The sequence below is a fragment of the Amphiprion ocellaris genome, chromosome 3 (genome assembly GCF_022539595.1).
Source record: "Amphiprion ocellaris isolate individual 3 ecotype Okinawa chromosome 3, ASM2253959v1, whole genome shotgun sequence".
In the NCBI taxonomy this organism is placed as follows: Eukaryota; Metazoa; Chordata; class Actinopteri; family Pomacentridae; genus Amphiprion; species Amphiprion ocellaris.
The window spans coordinates 26777346-26792019 of record NC_072768.1 but is presented as its reverse complement, the minus strand read 5'-3'; the positions used below and the strand labels follow the sequence as shown (position 1 = coordinate 26792019).

The following is a 14674-nucleotide window of genomic DNA, read 5'->3' as shown; positions in this document are numbered from 1 at the left end:
GAGATCAATCCACCATGTGTGAAAATGCAGCAAGACAACAACTCAATGAGAACCTGCTGAAATAATGAAGAGGCATGAAGCATGACACAACCGATGGCTTCTTCTTCACCTGCGAAAGCTCTGATTTTTTGACCTATCTGATGTTAATTTGCATGTTGAGATGGAGCAGTATGTGGGATGTGCACTGTACTTGACTGGACACCATGGTACCTACCCAGATGATATAATATAGCAACAAAAGTTTTTTTTTGTTTTTTATTTGCCAGAGAATCCTGCACTGGTCTCATTTTTAAACTAACTTACTCTTACTTTTGCACCATCTGGGGGTTGTATTAAGGATGACATTTAATAGACGATATTTGTGATGTCCATCCATTATCTATACACTATTTAATCCTGATTAGGGTCGTGGGGAGCTGGAGTCGATCCCAGCTGACTTACAGCGAAGGCAGGGGACACCCTGGACAGGTCACCAGTCTATCACAGGGCTACATATAGAGACAGTCACATTCACACCTGCAGTCAATTTAGTAATCACCAATTAACCTCAGCATGTTTTTGGACTGTGGGAGGAAACCGGAAAACCCAGAGACAACCCGCGCATGCACAGGGAGACCATGCAAACTCAATGCAGAAAGATCCCAGACCCAGGCCAGGACGCAAACCGGGGATCGTCTAGCTGCAAGGCAACAGTACTAACCACCAATCCACTGTGCAGCCCATATTTGTGATGCATATACCTTTATTCCAAGATTCTGCTAGCTTATCCTTAAATGTGTAAAAATACTTTTTTATTAATAAATCTCATTAGTGAGATCAAAATCAACAATGTATTATCTTAATATTTTCTGACTTCCCTCCTTTCTGCTCTTCCAGTGCTTTGTTACTTATTGAAGACATAAAGAGGTCTTCAATTTTTTTTTTTGAAAAAAAAGCTCAATACTTCCTACAACAGCTGGTTCTATGGTAATTTATCAAATGTTACTACAACAGGAGGAAATAGTGCATTAGTAAAACCGTGACTATATTCAACAGCAGAGTAATCCACATTTGGTGTTCTGCAGAGTATTTGGACAGCAGAGCAGTGAAAGTGGGATCAATTTGAAACAATGATCATATATATATTCTTTCAAAGAATGTATTATGTATGTGATATATATATATATATATATATATATATATATATATTCTTTCAAAGAATGTATTATGTATGTGATATATATATATATATATATATATATATACATATATATACATAGTTATGGAAAAAATTAACAGGCCACCTTTGTTTTCTTCCATTTCTTCTTCATTTTAATGCCTGGTACAACTAAAGGTACATTTGTTTGGACAAATATAATGATAACAACAAAAATAGCTCATAAGAGTTTAATTTAAGAGCTGATATCAGGCCATTTTCCATGTTTTTTTTTTATATTAACCAAAATCACTTAAGTTTTTACATCAATAGCTATGACATTGTACTGCCAAAAACAGTGCTTTTGGGCATTCCATGTTTTCTTCTCTGTCTGTTTTAGTCACATGATACACACAGGAGTTAGTACTTGATTGCATAGCCATTGTTTTGGATGACAGCAGCCATGCGTCTTGGCTGCTCTACACCAGCTGCCGACATCGCTGACACCACTCATTCCTGTTGCATAAATAAACAAATCTGCTTCCACAGGTTTTCTATTTTATACACACACACACACACACACACACACACACACACACACACACACACACACACACACACACACATATATATATATACACACACACACTCACTGGCCACTTTATTAGGTACACCATGCTAGTGAAAGGTTGGACCCCTTTTGCCATCAGAACTGCCTTAATTCTTTGTGGCATACTTTAGACATGGTGTCCATATTGACATGATAGTATCACACAGTTGCTGTAGATTTGTCGGCCGTACATCCAGGCCACTGGAGTACAGTGAAATCATTGTCAAGTTCAAGAAACCAGTTTGAGATGATTTGAGCTTTGTGAAATGTTGTATTATCCTGCTGGAAGTAGCCATCAGAAGATGGGTACACTGTAGTCATAAAGGGATGGACATGGTCAGCAACAATGCTCGGGCAGGCTGTGGTGTTTAAATGATAATAATAAACAACGATTGATACTAAGAGGTCCAAAGTGTGCCAAGAAAATATACCCCACACCATGACACCACCACCACCAGCAGCCTGCACCGTTGATACAAGGCAGGATGAGTCCATGCATTCATGTTGTTTACGTCAAATTCTGACCCTACCATCTGAATGTTGCAGCTGAAATGGAGACTTATCAGACCAGGCAAAATCTTTCCAATCTTCTGTTGTCCAATTTTGGTGAGCCTGTGTGAATTGTAGCCTCACTGTCCAGTTCTTATCTGAGTGGCACTCGGTGTGGTCTTCTGCTGCTCTAGGCCATCTTCTTCAAGGTTGGACGAGTTGTTCATTCAGAGTTGTTATGCATTGCTTGTTTGTAACGAGTGCTTATTTGAGTAATTGTTGCCTTTGTATCATCTCCAACCAGTCAGCCCATTCTCCTGTGATCTCTCACATCAACAAAGCATTTTAGTCCACATGACTGAATTTATAATTTACCAGAACCCTGCCACCAGCAACTAACTGAAGATATGTTGGGGTTATTCTGTGCAAAAGCTGGGACTGTATTAATCTTAGTTAATGTCCCTCTGAAATAATATTAAACAACAGTTTGCAGTCATACAATACAAACCAAGGCTTTTATTTATGAAAATGCTTTGGGCTTAATCTTATTTGCAAAGAATAAAATCTATGTTTCACATTTCTGACTTATTTTTCATGTTCGGGAGGGATTGTAAACATAGTATTGGTCACAATTGACACATACAATTCAGAATACGGTGTTTTAGTCATATTTTATAGAACATTCCTTCATGCTGTATTTATCATTGGGTGGCCATGACGAGGCAAAAATAAATGAGAAGAATAAAATGTCTTTTTTTTTGGTATCATCTTCCATGAATCATCCTTCAGTATGATTTTTTAATGAATATAAGCAGCAAAATGTCTTTCAATTTCTTTTTTTGTTTGTCAGTTTCACATGTTATCATCAAAAAACATAAAATCTGCGTGGAACCATGAGGAGACTTTAGCCTTCCACACATTAAAACAGGAAACAACTAGAAAAGCACTCAGAAAGTGCAGTACTCTACCAAGGTTGTTCATTTCCCCATATGTCTGTCAGAAATACAGCTTTTTTTTTTTTTTTTTAGAAATGCAACATTTGTTTATTTATTAGTTATTGATGATCAGAAATCACAGCTACATAGAATGTGATCATTTAATATAGCTGTACCTACAAACAAAATGACCTTGCGTTGAGCACAGGCAAGTGTTATGCATGTGTACGTTACGTACGGATACCAAATTGCCTGATCTAAATGTGCAGGAATTGTGGGAATTGATGGGACTCAGAAACACCTCCACAATTTAATCAATTGTTCCTTGTTTCACGTCCGACGGATAACTCGCGATAAATCTGCAGTGGTCGATTTGTAATAGGATCACAATCATGCGATCCTCAGTAGTCTGCTGACACAGTGTTCACTCGTAGTCACAGTTGCAGTGATGCTGTGCCGCTATTTCGCAATGATACAGAAATATTTTACAAATCAGTGGATCCAGGTTATAAGCTGTATCACTGCCAAAATCTAATCACATGGTCCTTGTCTTCATTTCTGACCTTCCCTGAAAATTTCATCCAAATCCGTTATTCTGTTTTTGAGCAATGTTGCGAACAGACAGACAAATTTACGCCGATCGTCACATAAGTAAAAATAGCACATTGTCATTAATGCCAAAATCTGATGAGGAGGTTCTTGTGTCATTTCTGACCTTTCCTGAAAATTTCATCCAAATCCGTTGTCAGTCTGTTTTTGAGTAATGTTATGCACAGACAGATTCATGTATGCTGATCGCCACATAACTCCACCGCATTCCTTGGCGGAGTAAAAAGTACTTATAAAGAAACATTATCAAAACCAGAGATTTAAAAAAATACATCAACAACATTAGTCTGAAACAAACAGAACACCTGCGGGAAATCCGCAGATCTTCACATAATGCGTTCAGGGACCTTGCTGTAGAGATCGAGCTCCTCATACAGTATAAAACTTTTCAGTCTTGGAGGGAAACCTTGTGAGTTCATGACTTCAGGGTTGTTGAGTTTCTTCAGGGTCAAGATCTTCCTGATCTCCAGTCTGCAGAGGTGCCCAAGGGAGCGAGGATTGCCTGGGGAGTGAGGTTCACAACATTATTTCGCTTTATCAATTATTTCTGTAATAAGAAGAACAGAAGTAAGAAGATGAAAAAGAATGACAGAAAGGATACACAAAAGGAATATTGTATAACTATGAAAAAGGAAAAGGTCTACAGTAGTGGTGCCCCTTGCAGGCCGCATTAGTCATTACAGCCACAATAGTCAAGTGCTGGACAGAGCAAACATGGCAGTGATTTAGTCATTCTAAAAACCTTAACAGTAATGGATTTAATATAAAGTTTGTCCTGAGATTGGTGCTAGAGGAACAATAATGGGGTCAGGAAAATAGAGTTCATCCTCTGAGGAGATATTTGATAGACAACTTACCAGTATATTTTAAAATTTAGTGTATGTAAGAGAATAAGCCATGGGGGGCACGAAAAACATTACAGTCAACCTCTCAGCATTTAAATTGGTACACTTTATATTCTTATATTACAAATGTATTAAATGACAATGTCAAAGCATTTGCACATAGTGATGATCTCACAGAGAATTATCAGTTGCAGCTACTGTCTTTAGAGCAAGTACAGGTGGTGTCAAGTCTTAGCTCAACTGTCACTGTTCTTTTAAATTTTCTGCTGCAGCAAGCAACTCATTTCAGTAAAAAGACAATTAAAAACTCATTGTACACTAATGCTCAGACTCCAACAAACAGGCAGACATGGACTAGAGGATTTTGTAGCTATAGAGCCATATACTGGTTAAAAACTGGGCTAAAAGATGATAAATCATGGACTTTCATTGATCATACAGACACAGACGTGACAACAAATAAATGATATTGTTCCTCCATTACCATTTATGCGAAAATGAGCCAGTATTTGGTGGCAAATTCACCATAACATATTAAAAATCATTTGTCAGTGCTTCATTCACAAGTTAGCTGTGACTGTTTTACTTTGCCTGAAGGTTAGTTTTTGGATTTGTGACCATCTGATACAGGTCACAACATCCTGAATAAACTCACTGAGGATTTCACATATCTCAGGCCACTCTGTCTGTTTCTGCAGGATGAGCCTGAGTTTGGAGCAGATGTAGACGTAGCTGACATAATCCAGCAGAATTCGAACCACGCTCCCAGACAGATGCATGAGGCAGCAGAGACTCATGAACTCACAGAACTGGAGAGAAGATGAACATTTAGAGGATTGTAAATATTTGAGATCTAAGCAAGTATAAATGTAGACTTAATAAATGATAACTAAATAAAAATTGCTGTCCGGCATGGAGATAAGAAATGTAAAGGTTTGCAAAAGTATTCAAAAATAATTATGGATTTCAACATTATGGTTACAACTATTATTATAGTGATTCAGGTTTCAGTAGTAGGTGTCTTGGTTACATGGGGTTGTTAGTGATACACAGGTGTGTTCTAACAATTCATTTGCTAGACCTGCTGCTCTATTCACCACCTATATATTAAAGAGAACCAGTCATGACACTGAATGATGGCACCCCATTCATTCATAGGAAAGTTGCTTCCTGCTGCTTTTTCGAACATCCATCCATACTCCTTGTTGGGTGCAGGTGCATTATCATCCTTCCCCAGATGGGTAGGCTGAGAGCATGTATGGCTGAGAAAATAGAAATATTTACCAAAACACTGAACTATTGCCTTAAGGAAAACAAGGAAGCACTAGCACTCACAGGAATTTTCCCCTCCACGTCATCTGCAGGATCAAATGCATTGTCGTGGTAACAGTGAAAACATCTCTCCACCTTGTAGCCATTGTTGAGCAGCAGCCTCATCATCACCTCGTCTTTCAGGCAGTACTGCAGCGCTGTGGGAAACACTGTGTCACTCACTACTGTGAAGTAACAATTCACATCTGCTTTGGCAGCTAGCAGCAGCTTCACAATCTCATAGCGGCCTGATCTGACTGCCACCAGGAGGCAGCACAGTGGGTCTAGGTCTGTCTTCGCCCCTGCTGCCAGCAGCATTTTGGTAGACTCAACATCCCCATTGGAGACAGCAAAGTACAAGGCACTTCTCCTCATGTCCCGGTAATTTTCAGAGTTTCTGGTGTTCATGCGGTAGTTGACATCGAACCCGTAGGCCAGCAGGAGACGCAGACAGTGTCTGTGACCTCCCTCTGCAGCTGAGTGGACTGGGCTCAGACCTGCCTCTTTAATGGCCGTCTTGGTGGTCAGTGGGATCAGCATTTTCAGAGCACTGTGAGAAAATAAAAGAAGGGTTTAGTCAAGAATAAGGGCAACACAATAAAAGTTCAATTTCAAAACCATTCAGTATGGTAAAACATCTGCATTCTAATTCAAGTAAACTCTGTGTGTCAAGTATGACTTTATCATGTGGATTTTCAGCGTCAACCAATAACAAGCCATCTTGGCAGAGCTGATCTTTGAGGCAACAGACTGCTGAAAAATCCAAAACAGTGCTGGCTCTAAACTAATTTGTGACTTAGTGGAGCTCTGACATTACCTGTCAGTTTGCAAGTGTGCTAGAACTGACAGCAAATGAAAAGGATAGAAAACAATCCAATACATCAAACATAGAAAGGAGCTAGTGTGACTCAATCCTGGCTTGCTAACATATTAGCCATTTGACCAGTCACTGCATCTCCAAATGTCTGGTACTGCCCATTTTGAAAGATTTGCAGATGTATTTTGCTGTGTGACCACTGGCCCAGTGACTTCATTACAGCTCACAGTGTGACTCACTCGTAGTGTCCGGCATACGCTGCCTTGTGGATGGGCAGGTGTCCAGTGACGCTGGGCAGGTTGGGGTTTGCTCCGTTGTCTAGCAGCAGCTGAATGCAAGAGAGGTTTCCTGACCCAGCTGCATCCAGCAGGACACTTTCCCCATTACAAGCCTGAGAGTTTACTTGACTACCTGGGTAGGGTGACACATGTGTAGGGGAGAAGGAAAATGCATGTCTGTCACAGTCACAGCTAGTAAAATGAAAAAAAAAAATGTTGTCATGCTAATCGTTTTATTTTAGTACGTTGTAATATACTGTATTTTTGTTGCCATTTTAATATCCAACTAATTCATAGTATGGTCCATATTTACTACATTATTTACAGCAAAGATCAATAAAGATAAGATAAGATAAGATAAAGATAAAGTTCTTTATTTCTCCCCACTCCAGGGGAAATTTACATTGTTACAGCAGCTTTATTTACAATATATACAAGGGTGGCAAAATTTTTTAACAGAAAAAATAAAAATAAAAATAAAGTTTAAAAGTGCAGAGATGAATGAATGAATGAATAAAGTATTATTATTCTATAGTCCCTTTGTTGTGAATTAACTGTCACCACATTCGCACTTAAAGTTCGATCTTCAGACTGACCACAGTTCAGCAGGATCTCAGTGATGTGGAAGTGTCCGTACTCTGCAGCCACAGCCAGCGGTGTTACTCCCGTCACATCTCTGTGGTTCACCCGGCCACCGTTTCTCAGCAGCAGCATCAGGATGTCCACATTGCCACCCTTGGCTGCCTCATGCATGGCTGTCCACCGCTTTCGGCAGACCTGCTCCACCCAAGCACCATGAGCCACCAGTGTGTACGTCATCTCATAGGAACCAGCCCTCACGGCTGCACAGCAATTACAAAGGGTGTTTAATCAGAAAGGAATTATACTGTACTAAAAAGGCAGAGTAAAAGTAGGTACACAAGAAATTAAGTTGAGAAAAAAAGTTGTGAGCATGACAGCAAGATTTTACCCCAAACTCCACACAATAGAGCCTAGAACGTAAAGATACTGCCCTTGCATAAATAGTAAATTCTGTCTTCTCAGCCTTCTTATTATTATTTTGACCATTTTGTTGAGAAAAATGAACTTTCATCAATATTTACACTAATTTTTGAAGTAAACACAATGAGACTGTAGGTCCTGAGCTCTGCTAAGCTACACTAGAAGGACTATATCTGATTTTATTTCCAAGTCATTATCAGATTTAGTTGCTGCCACACTTTGTTATGTGGAAAAACAAACTAAAAAATGTCATTTTATCAAAATGGATATTTCTAGTGTACAGATAATAACTCAGGGAAAAAACATTCTCAAAAAACTACTAGCTACAGAAGTTTAACAGATAGCTCTCTGGTTCCCCTTCAAGACAGGAAAGGTACATACAGCCCCTGGTTTTGCACTGGACATTTTTCCCTACAAATTCAAGTTCCTAGGTAACCTGACAGAATTTTTATGACATGAGGATCAATATCTTGTTAAAGCATTATTAGCAACAACCAAGATGACAATTTCAAAGAAATGACCTTGAGTAAGCTCCATGGGTTTAAGGCAGTGGATGGACACTAAAGGGTCATGAATAACTTACTAACGGTATTTGATTTTGACAGTTTGAGACTTTAAAAAAAATGAAAAAGATGAACTGATTAGAAAACATCAAGTGAAATTACAGGTACCATGAGTGATTTTCACTCGTGGTACCTGTAATTTCACTTGATAGTCTGCACAAATTTGTAGCCCAAAATGAGCTCTTAGTATTGTTGGGTGTCATCTCTGTGGGGTCATTAAAAGTCTATAACCATGTTTCCATATACTTGTCACATGATTTTGAAACAAGCATGTGAAATGTGTCAAAAAAATCTGTCTGCCTTTTCCCATGAACTAATGAGAAAGCAGAAACAAAACCTGTTGTTTGACAACCACCAAAAAACTACGAAGAAGATTAGGAAACAAAATTTTGGATATCTATAAGTATATATCTGTAGTATAGTATCTATAGTTGTTTTCAATCATTAAACTTGCAATTATTGTTTCATGTGTTTTAGGCAAACACAACAAAAAAGTGTAAACAGCTAATCAGTCATGTGAATCTTCACTATGTAAAAACTTATCAAATTAAAAATTGCTATTGTGTAATTTTTTTTAAAAAAGTTTAAAATAACCTCAAGCAAGCATAAAAACTTTTTTTTTGTACTTTTGAGTTTCGCATTTTCCATTAACTTTTAATGACTTAATTTTACATGCACTTCAAAATGAATGTAATAATACATGCTCAGAACATGGCTTGTGGCTAGCATGAGGTTGCAGTTCAGCTTGTTTTAGCTCTTAGTTTGAGTTTTGCAAATAGAAAACTTTTAAAACACTGAACTAAATTAATCTGGTTATTTTCCATCTTGGAACTGGAACCCAGCCCTTTCAGAAAAAAGGTTTTACATCGTTAGGGCAAACTTTCCATATATATTCACTAAAGACAAAGTTAAAATTAAATTTTTCAACCAACACTTTAGTTTTCTAGTGTGTAGGGATGATCACTACACAGCAACAGCAAATACTCTTCAAAGGAAACATAATTGTGACCAGATGACATTATCTATTAGCAATGACTCACATATTTGGCAAAATATAAAAAGGTTGATGTTAAAACTATTAAACATTTCCTTGTTGGTGACAGCTGTTGTCTGCTGAAGTATGAGAGCTTGCATCCACATCTTCAGAATCTTTCTGGTTTGCTTTTCCATTGGCAGCACTTACTTAAGTAAGAGAAAGGTTGTCATCACTGACTCTATAGTCCTACCCAGCAGCAGCGGAGACTCGTTTTTGCTGTTGGTGTTGTGAGGCGAGGCTCCATGCTCCAGCAGGCTCTTCACATTCTGCCCCAGGCCTGCTTTAACTGCCAGTGTCAGCGCCGTCTCTCCTCCCATCACTGTCCTCTCCTCCAGACTGAGCCCCTGAGCTGCCACTAACACAAACACAACACAAAGATCAGTGAGAATATTCCTGGACTTCATATCTAACTCTCAGCTGTGCTAACCTGGCAGGTGAGTCTGTAAGCAACAGACACCTCGCCACTGGCTGGGTTCCAAGCTGAATGAGCAGGGATTGACATCACAGGTTATTTTAGAACTTCTGCTACCAGCTGTCATCAACTGGAAGTCAGCATTGTTTCCCAGTGAAGTGTTCTGTGGATTCAGAGTTTTTCAGGCAGACATTTTTTGTAATGCTGCTGGTCCTGTTGTTTATTCTGCATGTTTCATCTACACGTCATTTTTCCTTATTACTCCGCCAAGGAATGCAGTGGACGTATGTGATGATTGGTGTTGGTTTGTATGTCTGTCTGTTTATCTGTCTGTTAGCAACATTACTCAAAAACGGACTAATGCATTTGGATGAAATTTTCAGGGAAGGTGGGAAATGTCACAAGGACCAAGTGATTGTATTTTGGCAGTGATGCAGCTTATAGTCTGGATTCACAGATTTGTTAAAGATTTCTGTATCACTCCGAGATACTAGCGCGGCGTTACTGTAGCCATGACTGCAAGTGAACACAGCTGCCTGCAGACGATCATATGATTGTGATCCTACTGCAAATCAACCACTGAGGACCACAACTTTTTTCAAGATTTCATCCGTCAAAAATCATTAAACAACTGAGCAGCCTTGGCGGAGTAAAGCGCTCTCTGAGCACTTTTCTTGTTTGTTAAAGCTGAGGTTAGATTTCCACCATCTGTTTTTCTGTTTAGTTAACATCTGACCTTTTCATCTGCAGCTTAAATTCAGAATATGATAATCAAGACAAGTTTGTACAATGTGTTATCAATAATTAGACTGTCGAGCTGAGCACAGGTTCTACTGAACTGCAGCTGGAAGGTGTTTTCAGCTTTTACATTTCTGATTATCTGATTCAGACCATCATACTGTTAAACAGTATACAGAATTTGTCTTATCATTTATATTGCTATTGTGCTTCTGACTGTCACAAAAATACTTATTAGTTTGCCCTTTTATTTACTGTGATTGTCTAGTACCAATAAAAAATATGGACACATCTTCTCAGTCCGATGTTTTTCATTATATTTATTATTTTCTATGTTGTAGAGCCAGCAAAGCCAGACCAGTAAAATAATACCATAATAACCTATAAATAACAACTCCAAATTTCTCAATTTGTTTTAGTGCAAAAAAAATGCAAGTATATGAAAATGTTCACACAGTGATTTTTTATTTTTTTTTTTTTAACAAAACACTATGAACAACTTGAAATTTCTCAAGAAAAGTAAGGGAAATTTCAACAACATACCTAATTTTATCATTTACAATTTACAGTTAATGTCTTCTCTGTAAATTTTGCCCTTTGCAAAGTCATCCTGCAGGCCAGATTGGACCCTCTGGTAGGTCGATTTTGTCCTGTACACCATTTGTTTGACACCCCTGTTGTAAAGTAAAACTACAGACATCATAAGTATGGAATAACACTTGTAGATTCACATAAAAAGGCAAAAAGGTATAAACAAAGTGTTGTAGCCCCTAGTTAATCAGCTGTAAAAATCTGCATTTATACCAAACTAATGGACTCACATCTCAGGACGGTGTCCAGAACCTCTGCGACTGGCTGGGATGCAGCTCGATGAAGGGGAAGCCAGCCACGACTGTCTGATTCCCTGAAGGCAAAAGTGTGTCTCAGCATCTCCCTGAGCACCAAGACCTCACCTGGACACCACAGCAACAAGACAATATCCGGTTTTGGAAAGAAAGGCGTTTAGATCAGAAACATGCAGGATTCACTGAAACAGAGACTGTCTGTACTACAGTTCTCCCCTCTTTCTCCTATTTATCTCCCTCACTCTGACCGACTGCAGGCCTCCTGATCATCTACAGTTACTGGTCCCATGACTTTGGCTTTTGGCCTCAAAGGGGAGCCAGCACACTAAACACAAGGACAACTCTCTGTGGTAATGGTGAAGGTATGCTACGCATGATGTTCAAACTCACCTTGTTCGATTGCTGCCAGCACTCTGAGATTTTCATCAGTCGCTGCTGCTAAACTAACAGTCAGGAGCATAGGAGGCACAAAGCAGTCAGCTGGCTTTTATTAAATGTGTTTTTCTGGAAGAGAATTGTGGATGTGGCTTTCATACCTGGCACTGGCTTTCAGAAAAGCATCTTGACAAGACTCTTGAATACTAAGCTGGATGATGTAGTCACTGAGCTCCTCTTCATTGTAATCTTCATAAGTGTTCATCACTCTGCAGGGAAGAGACACATGGTTCCAGCTGATTAAATCTAATAAAATTTCAGAACTAAAACTGATATAACACAGTTTCAGCATATTACTACCAATCAACCATGTTTAAAGCTGTATTATTCGACCTCTCAGCCTCTTGGGTGCAATGACTCTTCTTTTAGCTCTGGTTTTGCCTCCAAGAATTCCTCAGAAAACAATCTAGATCTTTAAAGCATGATGCTCCACTCCTACACTGGCTAGTCTCTGTGTCTGTTTTGTCATGTAGGTTTCAACTTAGCACACTGCAACATATTTAAGCTACTGCAGGCTAGGCCACTGAATGACAGCAATGTGATGTCAATAACCCATTAATACAACTGAAAAACAGTGTTGTTCAGCATAAGTTTTAATTAACAATGCCCTCGTATTTAGTACAGGTTTCTCAGATCTGCGACCAGTAAGCATGCTTGAAGCTAAGAAGATGGACATAAATTCAAAACAGCAACCCTATGGAGTTATTGCAGTAAAAATGGCAATAGAGTTTAAATCGATGTTTCTTTTGGCACAGTGTTAACAAAACAAAATTTCATTTTCTAGATTTGTAACTTACTTGTAATTGCCTTGTTAATTTCCTAGTACCTAATTCACAGCTAATAATAGAGAAAATAGACGTGTTCAAGTAGCAAACTTCCAATTGATTAATTCCAATTAAATGCTAGTGCAGCCTAGAGAGAAGCACAGCAGGTCAGCTAAGCATGCATGTGTGCAATATGTCCATAGACACGCAAACAACTCCACCCTGTGCAGTATTTAGGACAAAGTATCCAATTAAATGAATAACAAAGGAACGTTTTCTCTTTCAAGGAAGTTCCTGTTTCTCTGACATTTTTTTTCCAGGAACCTTAATTTGAATTTATGTCAAATTTAAAGTCTCATAAAATAAAGCATTATCTATGAAGGTAACATATTCTAAACTTTTGTTTCATGCTCTAAACAGTACAAGTAAATGTAAATCACAAACCAGTACAAAATGAAGCAATGACAGATAACAACAAAGCCAGCACCTTTAAATTAACAATCTCGGTGTTCGTGTTATTGTGTCCACCCCCTTTCAGATAGAACAACGCATCATTCCTTACTAAAAATGTACTCAGTCGCCACAGTAATCCTAATTCTCACACAAGCACCTAACCAAACATATTATTCAAATCAAATATCTTTGTATGTATGCAAATGAAGAATTCTCACCTGTCAGGTATGTTAGCAGCACACATTGATGGGTGAAACTCTACTAACAGCACACACTGTTTTTATATCTAGGTGTGACCTGCTTTCAGATGCTTTGCAGCCCTGCCTGCAGGAGCACATTGGGGGGCGTGTATGTGACATCTGGCCTGCTGGTCTTAAATATAGCCAGGTTACATGTGCTATTGTGTTCGCTAAGCCAGGTCTTCAGTGTGTTTGGCTGGAATCCTACATTCAGGATCCCACAAGTCTCTGGGGCTTAGGCTGTGAACTCATGCAGACAACGGGTTCGGCGTCTATTGTTTCATGGAAAGCAAAATCAGTCTGATCTATTTTTTCATCCACTGAAATGTGAGATAGTGACCGTCTCATAAACTGTTGACCGAGTTAAAGCGAAAGCCTCTTTAAAACTGAGCAACCAGACAACAGCAGAGCTCCATGCCATCTCTCAGTCCAGCCTCTAAATCTTCTTTTATGAAGAGAAATTCTTGTAATTGTTTCCTGATGTGACTTTTAATGCACTGGTTATGTTCTCAGCTGTTTAGTACTCTGGATATCTTTGACATTAATGACTTTTCATCCACTTACACTACTGCACAAACGTTTGAGGTCACTCAGAAATGTCCTTATTTTTGAAAGAAAAGCAGTTTTTCTGAATGAAGATGACATTAAATTAATAAGAAATACAGTCCAGACATTTTAATGTGGTAAATGACTATTCTACCTGAAAAACAGCAGATTTTTAATGGAATATCTACATAGGTTAGAGAGGCCCATTTTCAGCAGAAGGACCAAATCACATTAAAAATGTACGTGTTTGCAGTTCAGGTTCCACAGTGTGTTCAAGTGTCTGAATGTGATCCTGCCAAACCGCTAGTATGAAACGCAGACCTTCGTGGGATAAATGAATACCTGTGTGTGACAAGTTTACACTGGGGTCCCATCCTGCTGCTGAGCTCCACACTGTGATCTCCAGGGAGCCAGCAGATATCCAGCAGCAGATTAGTCGAGCTTTAAAGGGGCCACCGTGTCACCTGTTCTGGCACACACACAGAAATAGGAGTATAAAACCCAACATAAAGCTTCCATACTGTCACTGCACAGAGGCAGGTTGTTAAACATCTAAAATAAGGCTGCTGTTCATCCTCTCAGTGGCACTACTAGCTTTTAAATGTTTGATGT

At 38.9% G+C, this 14674-nt stretch overlaps 1 protein-coding gene across 2 annotated transcripts; it reads right to left on the bottom strand.

The window, feature by feature from the left end:
- Positions 1 to 2730: 2730 nt before the first annotated feature.
- Positions 2731 to 13618, bottom strand: LOC111580920 (ankyrin repeat and SOCS box protein 15-like). 2 transcript variants are annotated; one of them, XM_035956602.2, is made up of 10 exons: positions 13496 to 13618; positions 12162 to 12269; positions 12016 to 12068; positions 11602 to 11733; positions 9821 to 9985; positions 7626 to 7871; positions 6991 to 7162; positions 5959 to 6484; positions 5279 to 5432; positions 2731 to 4280 (listed from the first exon to the last, which is right to left on the bottom strand). In XM_035956602.2, the coding sequence occupies exons 1-10, from the start codon at positions 13519 to 13521 to the stop codon at positions 4105 to 4107; spliced, it is 1758 nt and encodes a 585-aa protein (XP_035812495.1). In that variant the 5' UTR covers positions 13522 to 13618; the 3' UTR covers positions 2731 to 4104. The 2 variants fall into 2 exon arrangements, with proteins under 2 accessions (XP_035812495.1, XP_035812496.1); XM_035956603.2 differs by lacking the exon at positions 13496 to 13618 and having other exon boundaries at positions 12016 to 12063; positions 12162 to 12257.
- Between the last annotated feature and the right edge of the window lie 1056 nt (positions 13619 to 14674).